The sequence below is a fragment of the Notolabrus celidotus genome, chromosome 13 (genome assembly GCF_009762535.1).
Source record: "Notolabrus celidotus isolate fNotCel1 chromosome 13, fNotCel1.pri, whole genome shotgun sequence".
Lineage (NCBI taxonomy): Eukaryota > Metazoa > Chordata > Actinopteri > Labriformes > Labridae > Notolabrus > Notolabrus celidotus.
This window is the reverse complement of record NC_048284.1, coordinates 19,423,917-19,442,171: the sequence shown is the minus strand read 5'-3', so window position 1 is coordinate 19,442,171 and position 18,255 is coordinate 19,423,917. Positions and strand designations below refer to the sequence as shown.

The 18,255-nt window shown below is 41.2% G+C and overlaps 1 protein-coding gene across 6 annotated transcripts in view; it reads right to left on the bottom strand.

Moving 5' to 3' along the window:
• LOC117823655 (estrogen-related receptor gamma-like) overlaps positions 1 to 18,255 on the bottom strand; it is a 36,133-nt gene that overhangs the window by 6,597 nt on the left and 11,281 nt on the right. For 5 of the 6 annotated variants that reach the window (XM_034698882.1, XM_034698877.1, XM_034698880.1 and 2 more), the window contains 5 exons: positions 16,997 to 17,248; positions 16,734 to 16,903; positions 14,600 to 14,716; positions 5,322 to 5,432; positions 4,463 to 4,645 (listed from right to left, as the gene is read on the bottom strand). In XM_034698882.1, coding sequence (XP_034554773.1) covers positions 4,463 to 4,645; positions 5,322 to 5,432; positions 14,600 to 14,716; positions 16,734 to 16,903; positions 16,997 to 17,235 — 820 coding nt within the window. In that variant the 5' untranslated portion in view covers positions 17,236 to 17,248. Of the gene's footprint in view, positions 1 to 4,462; positions 4,646 to 5,321; positions 5,433 to 14,599; positions 14,717 to 16,733; positions 16,904 to 16,996; positions 17,249 to 17,365; positions 17,398 to 18,255 lie in introns of those variants that run through there. The other variant, XM_034698879.1, reaches the window with a different exon arrangement.

Sequence of the window (18,255 nt, the reverse complement as noted above, 5' to 3'; positions counted from 1 at the left end):
TGCTTTAAAAGTCAATAAAATAATCTTAAAATACTAGTTTAAAATGCAAAGAGATACTCAATTGTGTGACAGTACTTTACCCAGGAGATAGTGCTCCGAGAAGCAAGCAACCACTACGCTGAGAAAAGCATGCTAGGATAGGCTACAGGCTGTCGGCCCCACCTTTAGAAGCTTTTCTCCTTCCTTTGGTCATAAGCATTATTTCAGAGGTGGGAGACATAAGTCCAAATGAATTGTTCATGGACAATAGGTCTTTGCTAACACTCTGTCAAAGTGACCATTGGTTGAGCTCGACTGCCGTACCAGTAGCTAGCAGGATTCAGAATTCCACATAGCGTGAAAAGATAGTACTAGAAAGAGCTACACAGCTGCACGGAATGTGCACAATGCTGATTGTGTTGGAAGTCGTCACACAGGAAGACAGGTTCAGCCTTTATCTCTTTGAGATGATATAGTTGTGTGACTTATATTCCAGATATTATGCTAGCTACCTAGCCTAGTAGCCAAGCATTGAAGTGTTAAATTGATCTGATTGGTTGGCATTTTGGTCTGTGGCTGCTGAAACAAACTAAGAAGTGGTTCCAGACTAATGGACAAATTCCACCAGATCTGTCTATGGTCAGTCTCCGATCCGTCACAGGATCTGATAGGTTTCTATTTTAGTCAATGTGTTAACTCCCACTGGGTCCACTCCGTAGCGTTACGGCCGTGTCTCTGATCCGGCAGGTTGGAATGCAACGGATCAGATACACAAGACTTCTATTTTTGCCGGATGCCGGAGCACGACGCATCAATTCAGCACAGAGCAGATGGAGCGGGACAGGAAGTCAGGCACCAAAACAAAATAAAAACCCGGTTAATTTTCAGAATAAAACACTCGGTGTAATCGTTAGATCATTTTTAACTTCACTATGACAACAAACCGTCATAATGAGCGAAGCCAGGCCTGGAGTCAACAGGTAAGAGGTTTTCAGAGGCTGACAACATGGATGAGGAGAGGAGGAGGAGAATCCTTGATTCAGTAACTACAGCGGGAAAACCTCGGTCACATGACTCCAGCTGTCCCGCAGTCCTGCTCCGTGCTGCGTACTGAAAATGCAACCGGTGGGTGTTGACAGACAGGAGAGCACGGAGCCGGGTCGCAGTGGATCGTAGACGGACTAGAAACTGATCTGGTGGAAGTCCCGTGTAACTCGTGCGGTGTTGCCAGGCTGAAGCTCAGCTGGAAATGGAAAAAGTGTGTCACAGCCCTACTCCAAATTTGAAATAATACATAAGTTTGTGTTTTTTCCTTTTAAATTGAAATAGCTAAACTTTTAATAAGGTATTCAGTTCATCTCCTGTTCAAACATATTAAATTGGTTCCACATGGAAAGCTTTTTTATTTTTGTTGCATCTTATGATGATTTTGTGACGGCTCAAACTTTCAGTGGAATTAACTTGACAGTTGGATGAATACACGGCCCCCCTGTGTCTCTCCCCTCAGGTGGATATCCACTGTCTGTGTCTGAGTCTTCCTCTTACCACTGCTCCACTCTCCCAGTTTAACCCTCCACTGGCAAAGGGCTACAAATACACACATCAGCAATCCCCCGTCTGTCTCGTGTGCTGACAATGAAGAGCCGACAAGAGGAGAAAAGAGGCAGACAGCAACAGCCTGGGGGTGTAGGGGGAGGGTGAGGAGGGTGAGGAGGTGGAGAAGGAGGAGGAGGTGACGCGATCCTCATCCCTTTCTTACAGAACAATGGAAATGCTGATGAGGGACAACAAACACCAGCACAAGCTCAAATGGATGCTTCATGTCAACTATGTAGCAACAAAAAAGGGAACAAATATGGTAGAGATACAAGCACATGCACACAAACACACACAAACGTACACACACCTGCTTTGTATGTTTTGTAAGCATATCAGAGACAAGACATAAACAGAAAAGCCCAGGTGTTGCCCTGGTGATGTTTTGGGTGTGGATTAAGGCTGATAAAGCAGTCAGGGCTTCAGTTAGAGAATAAAAGAGGATCATATCACAGGGCTGTAAAAACAGGGAGACATGAACAAGTGTAATGATCAATATCTATCTTGTATTGTTTGATGAATTATTTCACCCTTTGGTGTCCAGTGTGGACTCTTTATGTTCCAATTTAGGTTCAAAGATGGTCAAATAGATTTTTTCTGATTCTACTTTTGGTACTGCATCTAACATTTCCTGATAGATACCATGAATGACAAAGCTAAAAGAAGAAGACTTTGACTCACAAACCTCAGATTGAAAGGTGGGCAACAATCAGGCTGTAAAGGTTCAAACATTACTTACATTTTCACAGTTTTGTTGTTCAGCATTAATCTGCAATGGCTGACCCAACTATGGACCAAGCCAATAACTCTCTTTTCAAATGTTTAACCGAGACCAAGACATGTCCGAGACCAGAGTGCATCGCGACCAAGACAAGACCAAGACCAAGGCAGGGCAAGAACGAGACACGTCCAAGACCATTTATATCAATGAAAAATCATTATGAGAGTTAACAAAATAAAACGACTTCTTTTTATTTTATGTTTGCTTTGAATACTTTTGACAGCAACAAACAAGGTTTGGTTTCATCTTTGTTGCCTTTCTTTTGACGCACTGTAAGAGCCTTTTGACTCCTTAAGTTTTGTTTTGGTCGTTGTTAGTTTAACTCTCATATCACAGTAACGACAGCGACACAGCATGTATGAGTGGTGGTCTCGACCAGTCTTGATATAAATTGCAGAGTCCGCCAAGTCCGAGACCGAGACAAGACAGAGTAAAAATGCTTTTGATTCCGAGACGAGACTGAGACCTTAAATAAGCGGTCTTGAGACCAAGACCAGTCACAAGTACTACAACACTGGGTATTTCACATGACAAACTCAAAATATGGGTTTTAAAAAGATGTTTTTTTTAAATAGCCAATTTAAAGCTACTGTAAGGATTTTTTATTTGGTTATAAAACAGGCTGAAATAGATACTGATACTGATACTGATACTGATGCCTCTTTATGAGCTATATATCAAAAGAGAGAATCATCACAGAGACTGATTACTTCTGAATTATTCTCTCAAAGCCTGAAGGGTAGGTGTCAGACGAATTGATTGACAGCACTGTGCAAAAATGGCTCCTTTTGAAAATTTTCTTCAGGAAAGCTTCGTGACGAGTGATGTGTTTGATTGCTAAAAGAATGCAGGATGAGATAATTTTTCAGAAAACACTGCTTAAAAATGTACAGGATATAATTAGTGAGGAGATTAGAGGTCTCGCTTTGTTCACAGGGGGCACCAAAATCCACACAAATTAAAAAAAATCCTTACAGGAGCTCTAATGATGGGGTATTATGCTTTCTCATATTTAAAACATATATATATATAAATATATATATATAAAATAACTTTGGTGGAAGTCCATACTAAAGGTGGGGAAATTGTCAAATTGCTTTATACACATATGTAGTAATCCCTGAATTTGTGTGTAAACTGCTCAACATGGTTCATTCTTAAAATGGTGAGCTGTAAACCATGTTACAACAGAGGTACCAGAGGGACAGTATTATAACCCCTCTTTAAAGACTTTTACAAGCAACATGTGAGATTCTAATGAGAAAGATGCAATTCTTTTCTGACATGTTGTACACTAATGATTAACTGATTGAACAAGGAAATATTCATTTTAAGCGCTAAGGCATCTCAGAACCAGGGGTGGCTTAAAACATCCAGCAGCTCAGAGTGTACTTGGGAATTAGTTCAGCTCAGTTTTTCATTTGTGTTGTAATATCTTCCAAAGAGTCAAAGTCAGGCCTGCAGCCCTCTGTTGCCAAGGCATACGATTACTACCACCAACAACTTCACACACCCTTCTTAATTTCTCTCATCTGTCAGAAAGCTCACTTCCCCACTCACTTCCCCTCTCAGTTCAGCTTCTCATCCAAATAGAAAACAAAAAAATCTGGACGTCTCTACTGCTGTCACAGGAGACGTTAAGTGTTCCACGAATCCAGAGGATTTCAGTAATTCAAAGACAGCCGGAACCCAGGAAATGAATTAAAACCTCCTGGAGAACAACGGTCAGCTGTTTATTCCCGGACACACACATTGATCAACGAGGGCACGGCAGTGTTAGCGCACACACACACACACACACACACACACACACACACACACACACACACACACACACACACACACACACACACACACACACACACACACACAGGCATAAAGGATGACTGACAGATAACACACTCTGCCGTGCCAACATGCCCTCTCTCCTTAGGGCATGTAGCGAGTGTCTTGGCACCCACGAGTCACAACAATCTGCTGTGATCAGATTAGAGACCTAATGTGAGCTAATGTGTGTGAGCAGACAGCTGACTGACTGACTGACTGACAGACTGACTGACTGAGACTGTGTGAGGGCAAGGGGTGTTTAAAGTCCTAGAGTCGTACCTGGGATGTGTTTAGCCCAGCCGATGTTGACCACCAGCTCTCTGTCAGCGAGGTCGCACAGCGTGGTCAGTGCCTTGATGTCGCTCTCGGGCACGGTGGGGTCCGGCATGGCGAAGATTCCCTCTGGCTCTGCCACCAGCAGCAAAGACACCACCTTGTTTTCTATCACGCAGCCAACAGTGACTGAGGAAAATGGAAAGCAGAGAAGGAGAGAGACTTTGAGATTTAGAATATCTCTATTCATCCAGGTAGCCTGGATAGGAGTACAGACGCTGGCTCTTTGAAGTTAGAGCATCTCCTATGGATGAAAAAAACCAAGTTTTTATATGTTTCTTGTCTAAAGTTGGTGACCTCAGGGGTGCTGTACGGTGGTGAAAATTTAGAGCCAACCTAAGGCTCTGTGACTGACAGGGGTCCTAAAAAATCTGTGAACATTTGGGGTAGTGGAGTTCTGGGACCCAATTACACATTTTCACGAGGCCCCAAATTCCTGGCGGTGTCCCTGGGTGATCTTGACTCTGAAGAGAAAGTGTGCTGCTTAATGGGTCAAGAAATCAAAGCCAGGCTGACTTAAACCATTTCTAACTCCACAAGATTATTTGAAACATGTGTGGTATTTTGTAACAAAGTCAAAAAGGAAGCCAACTGATAAAAAGTGTTTGAGATACGTGGTTTTCACAGGAGAGGAAGAGAGGCTATTACAGCTTTTTAAATCATCGTCCTTCAAAATCCACATTTGGCGTTGATTAATGCTAACTCATTAGCAAATACAAGCTATAAAAGTGATTGACTGCTTTGACAAACAGACATCTCAAAGAGCATAATGTGACGTTGGAGGTTTTCGTTTTGATGGACTTACAGGTTTTCTTCTGAGGCAAGGCATTCTGTGTCTGCAGGTACGTGCTGTTCTCAGCGTCTATCCTCCTCTTGTACTTCTGTCTGCCGCCTCGAACCCGGTCCAGACGCACACCTGCAGACACACAGACACAGGTTCATGTTAATGATGCATGAAGCATAACAGTCACACTCCTGACACTTTCTCTGTATGCAGTGGATTCATGTTGGAAAAAAAAAAGCTGAATCTTTAGTCCCTTTAACTCAACTTAAATTTATTTATACAGCAAGCATGCAGCCCAAGGCGCTTCACAAAAGAACAGAGACAGAAAACAACAGAAATAATTAAAGACATCATTTAAAAAATAAAATAAAATAAATCAGTAAAATTAATTAAAAAGAGTAAGGTTGGAAAGCAACTGTTAAAGTTAAAAAGATTAGATAAATACAAGAAATAAATAGATAACAACATAAATAAGATACTTTTTTGCAATTAATATAGTGGTATATATATATTATATAACTGGTATTTTATAATCCAATGAAAATAAGTTCCACAATTAAAAATGAATGATACATTTGGCTAGACACCCATACTCATAAAGTATCATAAATATTTGGTATTTTCAATGATTGGATTTCTTAAATGGCATCTTCATTAAGAATAGAATGTACTTTATTAATCCCCAAAGGGGAAAATTCAGGTGTCTGGCAGATAAAATTATAAAAATCCCATAAAACAGGTAATTCAGGTGTCTGTCAGCTCATCTCCCATTGCCTAGAGAGTTATGAAGCCTAATGGCTACAGGGATGAAGGATTTTCTGTATCTCTCAGTCCTGCAGCGCATAGAGTAAGGGAGTCAAATTATTGCAGACACTTTGATATCAAGGTTATATAAAAATGCTCCATCATTTCAAAATCAGGGATTTGGGATAAAAAGAATATAACTTCAAGTGAATCAGATTAAGTGAGTGGATGTGCATTTAATAGTTTTATATAGTTGCTAAAAATGGATGAAAACAGCATTTATAAAAGGTGAATCTGCAGCGCACATTATATCCCGCTTTGTAAGACCACATACTGAGGGATTTGGGGTATGAAGACTCTTTTCATGAATAGGATACCATGGTCTGACTGCAGCTCAATTAGGTGATCAGTTATCAGACTGAGGCTTCAATCAGAACCCACTAGACCCTCAGGATGTTCTCTAATCATCTGTCACCTGTCTTCAGAATCCCCAGGAGCACAACAACACACAGCAGCACGCTTCCTGTAACATGACACTCCAACGCAACTTTAGAGCAGCCGATGACAACTGCTCATCTTAACGAGCATTGTGGTAACCTTGTCGCTATGCTGACACTTTGTATAGGGGGCTGTTGAATAGAAGGGAAAAAAAGCTGATAGTATTCATGTTGATGGCAGGGGAACAGTCACCAGGTGCATGTGTAAAGAAGACACATGTGTCCGTGACTCAGGATGTCTTCAGTAGTGGTGTTGGGTTTCTTGCTCTGCATGGTGTAAATGACTGTAGTGGCCATGAATCTATAACAGCACTCGCGGCTGAAAGAGACACTCTGAGGGTATTATTTGCCCACTTGACACTTCGCTGTGATGCTGCATCCCTCGTGGCGTGCTGCCTCCTGTACTTATTCTTCATGCAGATATTTATAGAAAGCCGCAACATTAAATAACATTGTGCTCCTCTTCATCAGGAGGGAGATGTGTTGAACGGTTCTATATGATGATAATGTAAAGTACTACTTCAAGTGTTAGCCATCTTTGGCTTATAAAGGTAATTTTGTGATAATTAATTGCTGCTATGCTCTAACACCTTGATTGTAAATGTTACATTTTTGGGCTTTTATGCCTTTATTCAGAGAGGAGAGGACAGTGGATAAAGCAGGAAAGTGGGACAGAGTGGGGTAAATACATGAAGGAAAGGGTCCACAGGCTTTAATCAAATCTGGGCCGCCAGTAACCATTAGGCTAAATTCGCGCCAGGGATGCTAGCATGTTAGTTTGATTTTCAGAGCTCAACTGCTATGATACATTCAGAAAATAATGTTAAATCCTTCTGTGTCTCAGCTTTGTTTTCATCTGAAGAGTGTTCTCTTCACTTCCTCTTTTTGCGTCTCAACCAGCACTTCTCTCTTCTGAGTTCACTGCAGCTTTCGGTTGAAAAATATGAGTACAGATCTGTTGTTGTTATTTAGAGTTGAAAAGTTGAAAACCTGCAGGCCCTCGATTGTCCACTTGAAGCCGTCTCCAAAAGCCGAGGACGTCCCATTAAAGCCAATATTAAAAGGCTCATTTGTACAGCAGAACTGGACATGTTTACAACCTGGTTCAAAAACACTTCTGGTCTCTATAGCTTATTTCCTTTTGTGTAAAAACTACACTGAGGGTGATTTTTTTATGTAGCTCATATGTTTTGATTATATTAAGATTTAGGGTTATGAATAACTAGGCGTCATAAGTGGTGAGGCTGATTTAACTGACATGTGGGCATGGCCAGTCACAGCTTCACCTCTGTTTGTTTCTAGATTAACCATAAGTCACTGTTGTGTAAACATATGGGACATTTGACGACTCTATATGGCAGACTTTTCAGCTGCATGAGTTCATGTATCATGAGCATAGGTAGCAGAAGGACTGACCCCTCATAACACAGTAATTGCCCGGGGTGATGAACTTTGGCCTTCACTGTAAGCCAATATACTCGTCTATAAGTCTATTATGAAGCATAGCACTCAGATGTTGTATGACCGTATATTTCTGCATGTAAAGCTCCTTAAAGACCTTCTAATTGAGCATAAGCCTATTTTCTCAATCAGCTTCTTGCCCTTAGAGCTGCATGAGCACATAATCTCATGTGTTTACATGTTGCATATAAGGTGTATGCTTGTTTGTTTTTCTAATGAGCAGCTTGAAATGGGAGGGACTGAATTGGAGCAGGTGAAGCAATACAGGTTTCAAGATATTTGAATCAAAGCTCAAGTCAGTTGTTGTGTTATTTGCTCATGTTTTCAGGTCAATGTTAATCAAATTAGATCAACGCACTCCCACAGAAAGCAGTTTAGCTTTAGGAGCATGTGAGTGTGTATGAGTGTGTGTGGGGAATACATATTGAAAGAAGAAATACTAAATATTACTCAAGATGGAGAGGTTTTCATTGGCGCTTAAGTCACAGAAAAGGTGGCTCTGTTTGAAAACGAGACTCTCCCTTTGAGTAAGGGGGACTTTGAGGTAGCATCTGCAGGTTGTTGGGTTTGTTAAAGGCATTGAGTCTCTCCTACAAGAAGAATATGCGCTAAAGCTAAATTAAATCAGTCCAAAAAAAAGGGGTCGCCAATCAAGTTGCAGGACTAAAGCTGGAAGGGAACAGTTGGCTAAGAATCAGTACATCTTTATTTTTATGCGATGCTATCACTTTTTCCAGCCAAGGTAAACTTGACAGAGACAGAAAAATTCCTACTGTTTGTAATACAAGTTTTCCTAAACTTTATTGTCTGGATAAATTCAGAGTTATTACTACTTAATATCAGGTGGATCACTTTGTCTAAGCCTTTCAAAATAACATATTTAATGCCTGGCTATCTGTTGCACCAGCCGAGACAAAGTTGTCCGAGCCACAGGAAAGGATCAGTGAATAATCAACCATTCTCATCCCATTCTTATCATTAGCATTATCAACTACTGGTGGTTAGCTTCATGCAAGCCTTATGAAAATGTCTAATTTGAAGGCTCATTATCAAGTTAGTTGAGCACCTAAAAATCAAACCTCTAAATGTTAAATGTTAAAAATAATGTTAAATGTTAAATTATTTCTGCTGTAAAGATCGTCGTTTTGGATTGGTGTATGTGGTTTCCGGTACTTCCGGAGCCAGCCTCAAGTGGATCCTCGATGAACTGCAGCTTTTAGCACTTCTGCATTGGACTCATATTTTAAGACCAGAGGTTGCCGCTTGGTCAGTACTGACTCTGAGTGTTGTGAACACTCTTTTTGGCCTCCAAAACTGCCTTTCCAATATTTTTATGGCGGGCAGTCCGGTGAGTAACCTGTAGGAGTCAGTACTTACAGACTATGGTTGGGATTTTATCAAATTCTAACTGGTGTCAGTGTTTGGCATCTCATCATTTGTTCACCAGTGCATTGGAGTGTAATGTTTGTTAATACTTTTTTGAAATGAAGTTTCTAAATTGATAAATAATTATTTAAGAAAAAAAGGGAATCAAACCACTCACGGATTCATAAAAATGTACATTTGAATGACTAAACTAAGACATTAGTTTGATTCTTCTTATGTTTTCTGGTATAAATGTGCAATGAAAAGAGGTTGCAGCCCAATAAAGACCTCCCCACAGCAGCTCAGCAAACCTCATCAGAAAAGGGTTATACACTAAAACAAGAACATCTTAATAGAATTTTAGATCACTATGCAAGCTCCACTTCACACTTTTAGCAGCACATTTTTTCTGACAAAGGCAAAATGGATAAACTGAGCTGTCAGGAAGTGAAGGGTTCGTACTCAAGTAGATGAGTGCGGCATTAAAGCAGAGATCGGACAGGCAAAGTCAGTGTCCTGCTGCCCTGTGAAGCTCTGGTGATGTCATGAGGGGCAAATAGTAAGTGTGGATAATCCCGGGCACTTGGCAGGTGGCCCTTTGAGGTGTGAGATGAGGAAAAAGTCTGCTTACATGTGTGTTGTCATCAGATTTAGCACTAACTCTGCAAACACTGGATTATACTTGGAGAAACACATTGGTTGCTATATACAGAATATATTGTGAAGTTGTGTTTTAATAGAGTTATGTTTCTGTTTGTTTGCGTGTGCTCATATGTGACAGTTATTCAAACACACACATCAGAGCTAAGTGTAACTCTTCATGCTGGAATGTGCTGACAACCAAAAGACCAAGAATAGCTCTGGCGGATAACAAAACAGACCCACACCTCCTCCCTGTTCTCTTGCACGGCCCCATCAGCGTTCGATAAACACACACCGCTCAGACATTGATCTATTTTTGCCGCTTTCATCCCTCTGCCTTCCTTTTCGAGGGTGACTGGATCTTCACATGAACGGCTTTACACGTTCCCAAAACGTATCGCGACTAGTACAGCAGGTTCAGGGAACATCAGGGACACCCAGACGCTGATCCAGACTGATCCATGTTACCATGTTCCTCAGGCATCAGTTCCCTGCCTCTATCACCTCCACTACCACCAGCAGCAGCACCAGCATGTGTTCAGTGTAAACAATCCCACGCTTCTCAGATATTGTGACAAATATACACATAACTGCTGCCCTCAACGTTACTGTGGCGTCACGTTCCCCTTCTCACTGTCAACATATGAAGGGATTTGGAAAGTTGGCAGACGGAAGCTCACATCGTCCAGCCTATGTTCTGCTGTTCCGATGCTTTTCTCAGAAAACAGATTATCACACCTGAGACCGAATAACTGCAGCCGGCAGGAACGGAACAGGAAGTGGGGCATGTGATGAAGGAGAAGAAGCTCCACTGACCATATCTCTAAGAAGGATAAACCGCTAAAATTCCAGGATCTCACATTTTGCGAACCTTCATGTTTTTACTGTCCTCAGAGGCGACAGCAACAGCAGAATCCTCCACTAAACAGGGGCTTAATCAAATCCTGCCAGGGGTCTATATGTCTTAAGCTGTGTGTTTCATAAGGCTCTGACTCTGCCCATTAAAGCTCACAGCTCCTCTGTCTCAGCCTTTACTGCGGCCTCTCCGGGGAACAGGGGGCATTACGAGACACGATGAAGCGCGTTACGAGGGTGCTTACGGCGGGAGTTACGAGGGGCAGTTCGCGTTTCACGGAGGTCCAGGAATCCCGCAAGGCATCTGGAGGAATTTACGAGGGGGGAGGGAAAGCAAAGGGGTTTGTCAAGGGGAGGAGGAGGAGAAAGAGGGGGAAGAAGAGAGGCAGACTGGGATGCTGCTGATGCCCCTACCCTATTAAAAGAAGCTAATTTAGAGAAAGGGCACGCACACAAAGCACAGAGGCGTGTGCATAAATGTGAGTGCACACTGACAAGTCTTATACACAACAGATATGCATGTTAAGATGCTGTACTTTTGCACATACATAACTCACACACACTGAAGAACACACAGTAGTAATAAACAACATGCTGTGGTGTGTTTGGAGATAAGCAGGAGTCATTACTCAATCATTTCAGTTTTTACAACCAGCATCTGATTTTTCATAGTTCTGATCTTCATTATGATAACTTTATAAAAGTGATTTGCTGATACCAGCTCATATGCAAACGTTGCTACAGCAAAGTCTGTGGAGTCATTAGGACAGCAGACAAAGAAAGTTTGTTCACAAGTCAATAAATAAGCTGGATCACTGTGGAGGTAAAACGGAAACTGAAATGCTCAGAGTTTGAATCAGAGGCATCTTAATTACCACAGTTTGTGTGTAACAACTCCAGAATGCACAGAGAAATTAGACCTGTATAAATGCAAAATGCTGTTTAGGCTTTGATTTAAAGTCCAAGTCATGTTAGTATTTAAAGGGATAGTTCCATTTTTAAGGGGGGTTGTAAAAGGCACTTGTCAATGGTAAGCGTATTCGCCAAAGCGGTTGCCAGTTAGCTCAGCTCCTTTGTTTAAAAAACGAACTATCCCTTTACATGGCTAAATGTTGCATTACAAATTCTCTTAAAGGTCTGATCCACATATTAACCAAAGCATTCGTAAGCTAGTTGTCATGACATGATAAAAATGTTGATGGGATAGCAGGTCCAAGTGGAGGAAGCTAATGTAGCTTATTATGTTGTACTTCAAGTGTTTTCAGTCTCCACATTCTGCAGTAAAACAGCTAAAAGAGACCACATTAAAGACAGCAACAGTCAGTAAAACAAAACTACAAAGCTGCTAACAGTTAGCCAGTTGAGAGCTAGTTTTTTCTTCTTCAAAATAAGCTAAGCTAACGCACAACTTTAAGTCATCATGTAAGTAGTTAAATGATCAAATGTTATGTTTGGAATTGATTCTAGCTGACTTGAGCTTTAAGAAGTCTGCTCTGCATGTTCCAACAATCAACTGTTAACTAGCCTTCTTGATATGGCGAACTTTTGATGGGATAGTGAATCCGAATGTTCAGTGTTGCCAACTTAGTGACTTTGTCACTATATTTAGTGAGTTTTCAGACCCTTTAGCGATTTATTTTTTTTTAAAAGCGACTAGCGACAAATGTAGCAACTTTTTCTGGTGTTAAATGAAGACTTTTGGGGACTGATGTGAAAGCATGTATCGCTCTTACTCTTCTCAATGAGCAGTAGATGCTGCTGTGAGTCCCTCCTAGCTGCATTCAGAGCAGAAGGCGTTCACCCCTCCACATCCAGACTGTTAATGTATCACGCATGTATGAAGACACCACTGGCTGATCCCGCCTACTGTCTGTTTTTGGTCCAATGTAGATTGTATGCAATAAATATCTTGAAAATGTTATTGTTGAAAAATTTTATGTTTTACTGAGTTTTTTTATAGGCTTCTAAGTGTAGTTATAAACATATTTAGGGTGTTTTTTTAACTCTCTTTTAGTTTCTCCCTCAAGGTTACTCGTCTCTCCGACAGCATCTATTACAATTCAGATTATGCAAATGAAGTGATGACGTCATTTAGCGACTTCTAGCGACTTTTAGGACAGCCAATAGCTACTTTCCTCACTGAGGAGTTGGCAACACTGCGAATGTTGCTCTGACTACAGATGTAAATGATTTCATAGCTAACTCACTCACACTGTTCCTGTAAAAATCAACAAATAAAATAAATGCTAACATAGCTTATTTTTTGTTTTTTGTTTTTTGTCACATTTTCTTGTTGGTTAAAAGCTGTTTCACAAAAAGAGCCTTCATTACAAACCATGTCATCTCAACTCTACAACTTTTCCAATTTAGCTTATTTTAACTCACTTTAAATGCAGATTTAAATTTTATTCTTAATATATTTCTAATTTTCCTTTTATTTTCAATGTTATATTATATTTGTCATTTTAATTGTGCTCTTTTATGTTTGTCTGAATGTTTCCAATGCTTTCAATGTTTTAATCTAAAGCACATTGAGTTGCCCTCGTGTATGAAATGCGCTATACAAATAAAGTTGCCTTGCCTTGCCCAGTGACCAAGCTCAAAAGCTACTAGCTGTTAGCAAGTGGTAAGCTAGCATTTCCCACATTTCTATCATCAATAACTCTTCAATTAATGGATGAATTGACAATCCTGACATACTTACTTCACCCTCACATTTACTATCCCTCTGCCCACATCAGACACTCACAGACAAGTTTTATCTGCCCCTCTCTCTTCATTATCATCTGTTGCCCCTTCACAGCTAGCAGCTCGTGGGCTTTTACAGTCGGTGGTCGCCAATGTTTTCCTTTTTGAGTCACTTCTAAATCTGGACAACCATATGTCACCAGACAGGCACACAGTCAGACTACAGGAGCACTTAACCACTGTTACAGACTGACGTGTTACCACAGTGTGTATTTTGAGTTGTTTTGTGTTGCAGGAATTGGTTGTAAAAATATGTCAGCCTTAATTTAACCAAGGGGAGTCTCTGCAGGGGTATTAATACAGTATAAGTGCTTTGGGCAAAGTAAGGCACCGCTGTGTCTATAATTAGTTTTCACTAATAAAAGCAACTTGATTGTCCATCACTAAACAATAGGCTTAGATGGGTGGGTCCAATTCACAATACATTCTACAGCCTTAAAAGAAGTGTCTCTTTAGAAAAAAAACTCCTTCTGCTTAAATGTTTTGGAGATACAACTTCAAACACACGCAGACAGGCAGATATCTGGTTGAAATACAACAGGAACTAAGTTGAAGCAAAGATAGAGGGGATTAATCAGTCAGTTGCCATCTCCTCCCTCTCAGAGTCGCGTCTCTGCATTGTTCTGCCCTGTGTTTACTACACAAACAGGCCTCCACACACATCACCACAGGCACAAAGGGGCTGAAGTTTAACTGCCAGGAGTTTTAGGTTTCACTGCAGTCTACAGAACTACAGTACCTCACCAGCACATCAGGTGAGACACCAAGAGAACCTCAGCCTGTAATCAGCACATTGTTTCCAGGAATGCACCACAAAGACATCACAGTCAGACTCATGCTACTCTTCACACACTGGCTGCTTTTTTTTAAAGGATAAGGTTTTGAACTCCTGCCAAGTCCACCAACCGATCAATTCTGGGAATAAAAAAACAACTCAAACAATGATTTGACCCAGGTTCAAGAGTGATTTTTTTGTGTATAACTGACCTTCTCGCAACATGCCCACAGCCAGACATTTCACAAATCGACAGGCCTGGCAGGATTTCCTCCTTCTCTTGGTGATTTCACATTCATTGGACGCAGGGCAGCTGTATTCAATGTTACCTAGAAGAGGAAAGTAAAGAGGACAAGTTAGTTTTCAGAGGAAACCTGGGGCAAAAACACTAGAGCTGTTTTCGAAACGGCCTGCTACATACTACCTACTAATGTAAATTCAAACATAGTATGTAGTAGTCAGTAGGTGCTACCTACTAAATACTACGTTTGAATTTAGTAAGTAGTATGACTGTTCTGTTCGATCTGTGTTGCAGTATGCTGGGCCAGATGTCACTGAATTTCCAGTGACAAAAAAAAAACGGAACGAGTGCTGTCCATTGTGGGAAAAAGTACGTGAGGCAGACTGGTCCGATGCATATTGTGAAATTTTCTCGAATCAGTAGACGTCCAGGGAGTTTTGGCATACTGCAGATTTTGCTCTTTTTCACATAGTACTTACTACATACTGAATTTTGGCCAAATCTGTACGTACTGCTAGTATAGTAGGCTGTTTCGAAAACAGCCCATATTTTGCTTATAAAATATTTTTCATAATGACATTAACAGCTTTTGTTTTAAGTTTGAACTACGCTGCAGAAAAGAATGATGTTAAAGGAACACTCCAGCATTTAGGTGTTGTGGTTCAGTAACATTGGAAGGCTCCAGAGAAACATATTTTAAAAAACAGAGAAAATCAATGCAATAGAGGCAGAGATATCTTGAGTTTTACTTCCTGATGTGAGTCCCTACCCCAAAAACTACACTTCCCATAATGCATCTGGAAAGAGCGTTTGATTTGACCATGCCCGCACCTTTTCAATCTACACCTCCAGTTTTTGTGACATAGGCTTTTTCATATGTGTAATCTCAAATTGAAACTAATTTTGATGACATCATCAGGATTTTTTTATATATATTTGACAAAGCTCTCTAAATAGCAACTAAAAACATTTAACAACTGGATTTTTTGGGGCTTTGAAGTCCTTATCATGACGGGTAAAATTAAAGCTCTGATGAGAAACTTTTGGTTTGTGTCAATCTTGGAGCCCTCTGTGGACAAACCAGGGTCTCTAGTCTCTTAGATGACTTTGCCCTGTACTTGTGTGAGTTGTTTTTTAAAGTGGCAAAGTTTATCCTTCTTTCTTTCAACAGTGAAATATATCGTTCATTAAGAGTTTTCATTGGACAATATAAGGAAAGACAGTTTTGGCAGTGTGTAGTTATTAATTACATCTGATATCTACCCTGCAGCAGCAGTTTCAGGCATCAAAAATAACAGAGTAGAAATTATATATCTTGTCGATTTTGGTATCGTCTGTTCTTGTAGCTCACAGAGTTTCAGCCTGTTTCAAAACCAATTTAAAACTCAGCTGAAGCTTTAACTTCATGTGCAAAAGTGGCCTGTTAAACATCTGATACACAATAATCAATTTGGGATACAATGCTCCCAAAATGTACTTGGGAGTAACTGTCATTATAGTAGCCAAACGTTCAGGCACAGCCTAATGGCTTACAGCCCGTCGCAGGCACTCTCAGCTGCCTCCCTCAATCAGTAACAGGAAGTATCTGATGAGCCAGACATAAGATCTTCCCATTTGATCTGACATCCTCTCATTCTGTTTGCCCTTTGAACCCCGCCAACCTCTAGAGGCCTAAACACTACACAGCCTGTCAGGTCTCCCACAGAGCGCAGGACAATCCTATTAAAACACCCACACTGCATGCTGCTGCTCCTCAACACCAACGGCTTTCAGGGTTGAAGCGAACGCACACACTCATTCTGCTCCATATGTTATCTGAGGATTTGAAGCCTGACCTTAACATGTTTACTATATACACAACACGGTGTAAGTTTAACTGCATATCAGCTGTTTGCAAACACGTATTTATTGTAAACCTTTTTGCTGTTTGAGAGGCGGAAGCTGCGAGTTAACGGATTGCGGGTTGTTGATACCAAAACAAACGCTCAATGTTGCTCGTTAAACAGGTTTATATGATGCAGGAAGCATTATCAGTCATGCACAATGAACTCTGTTACTAAGTATGAAGCTGCTCTGTGCATACATGTGCTGTGTCTATGCCTTACCCTGGATGGTCCTCTTGAAGAAGGCTTTGCAGGCCTCACAGGAGGCGACACCGTAGTGGTAACCAGAAGCCACATCACCACACACGAGACACAGCCGCTTTGCCACTGTGCCGAGCATGAACTCACACTTCACTTGGCTGTCTTCCTCGCCATACCTCCTGGATAGAGAACTAGAGGAAGGCAGGAATTAAAAAAAGAGTGATTAGAATCAACACACACAAAGAAAAAGACAAAACATGTGGCTGTTTGATGCACAAACCAACCTGTTTGTTACCGCATTGTTCGCCAACGCAGCCGTGTGACCATAAAGGCTCGGCGAGTCCAGTCCATTGCTGTGGTTGAGCCCCTTTGTCAAGAGCCCGTAGCTGGAGTTTGTGTCCGATGAAGAGCTTCCAGGGCTGGGTTGAGCCGGGCTGATGTCCCCCTGAGAGCTAGGGCTGGGGCTGGTGGGCTCACGCTTTATTGTGGCGGGACAGGTGGGGTCCAAGCCCCTCAGTGACATCCTGCTGAGATGTCTGGGGAAAACAGAAGACAGGAAATGTATTCAACTTTGAATGTATGCGCACCTTATTGTGATACATATTCATGATGGTAGCATTTGACTTTGAGCTCAGATTTATATGATGAGTCACCTTGGTGTTGTCATAAATATTAATGACTTGTAATTGACCTTCCGGGCTGTAGGCTTTGATTAGTTTTATTAAGTCAGGCATCATTTACATTGATAGCGATCTTGTAATATGCAGCTTGGGAAAATCATAATGGATTAACTCGTGTTTTTCAATCCACAATAAGAAAAACAGGGATCACACTTTCATGACTACTTCTATGTCCCACCATTCATGCATCCATCCATCCCAGTCCTATCTAAACCAGCCGTTTGGGATGTCCCACATATGCAAATCCTCTGGCCATTACACTGCTTTGTTTTCAGAGAAGAGGACTGCTTGAACAAACCTATGGAAATAGCACAAACCAGGGATTACTCCATCATCGTGGCTATCTAGATCAATCAAAACATGTGCTTCTTTAGCTCTCAATCTCTTAATTTTCCTGCCTCCTTACCTTTTTCTAGTTTTTCTTTGTATCTCTTAGTTACTGATTATAATCAAACTGTCAATACCTGCAGCAAACATAAGGTAACAGGCAGTTTGGACTGTTTAAAGCGCAAAGAGGAGGACTTTAAGCCTCCTAGCCAACAGCTACAGTGTTCCCGCCTGTCAATCAAGTCAGCTGTGCCTCTCATTGGAAGACTCGTAATCTCAATATCTCCCCCCCCGTACAGTGTGTGCTGATCGAGAAATGAGCTATCCAGACTACACTCGTCTTTTGCTCCAGGCTGTAAACATGTTTATTTCTGCTGTAAAGATCATCCTTTTTGAATTGGTGTGTATGTGGTTTCCAGTACTTCTGGAGCCAGCCTCAAGTGGATCCTCTATGAACTGCAGTTTTTAGCACCTCTGCATTGGACTCATATTTTTAGACCAGAGGATGCCGCTTGGTCTACACCAGCTCCTAAAAA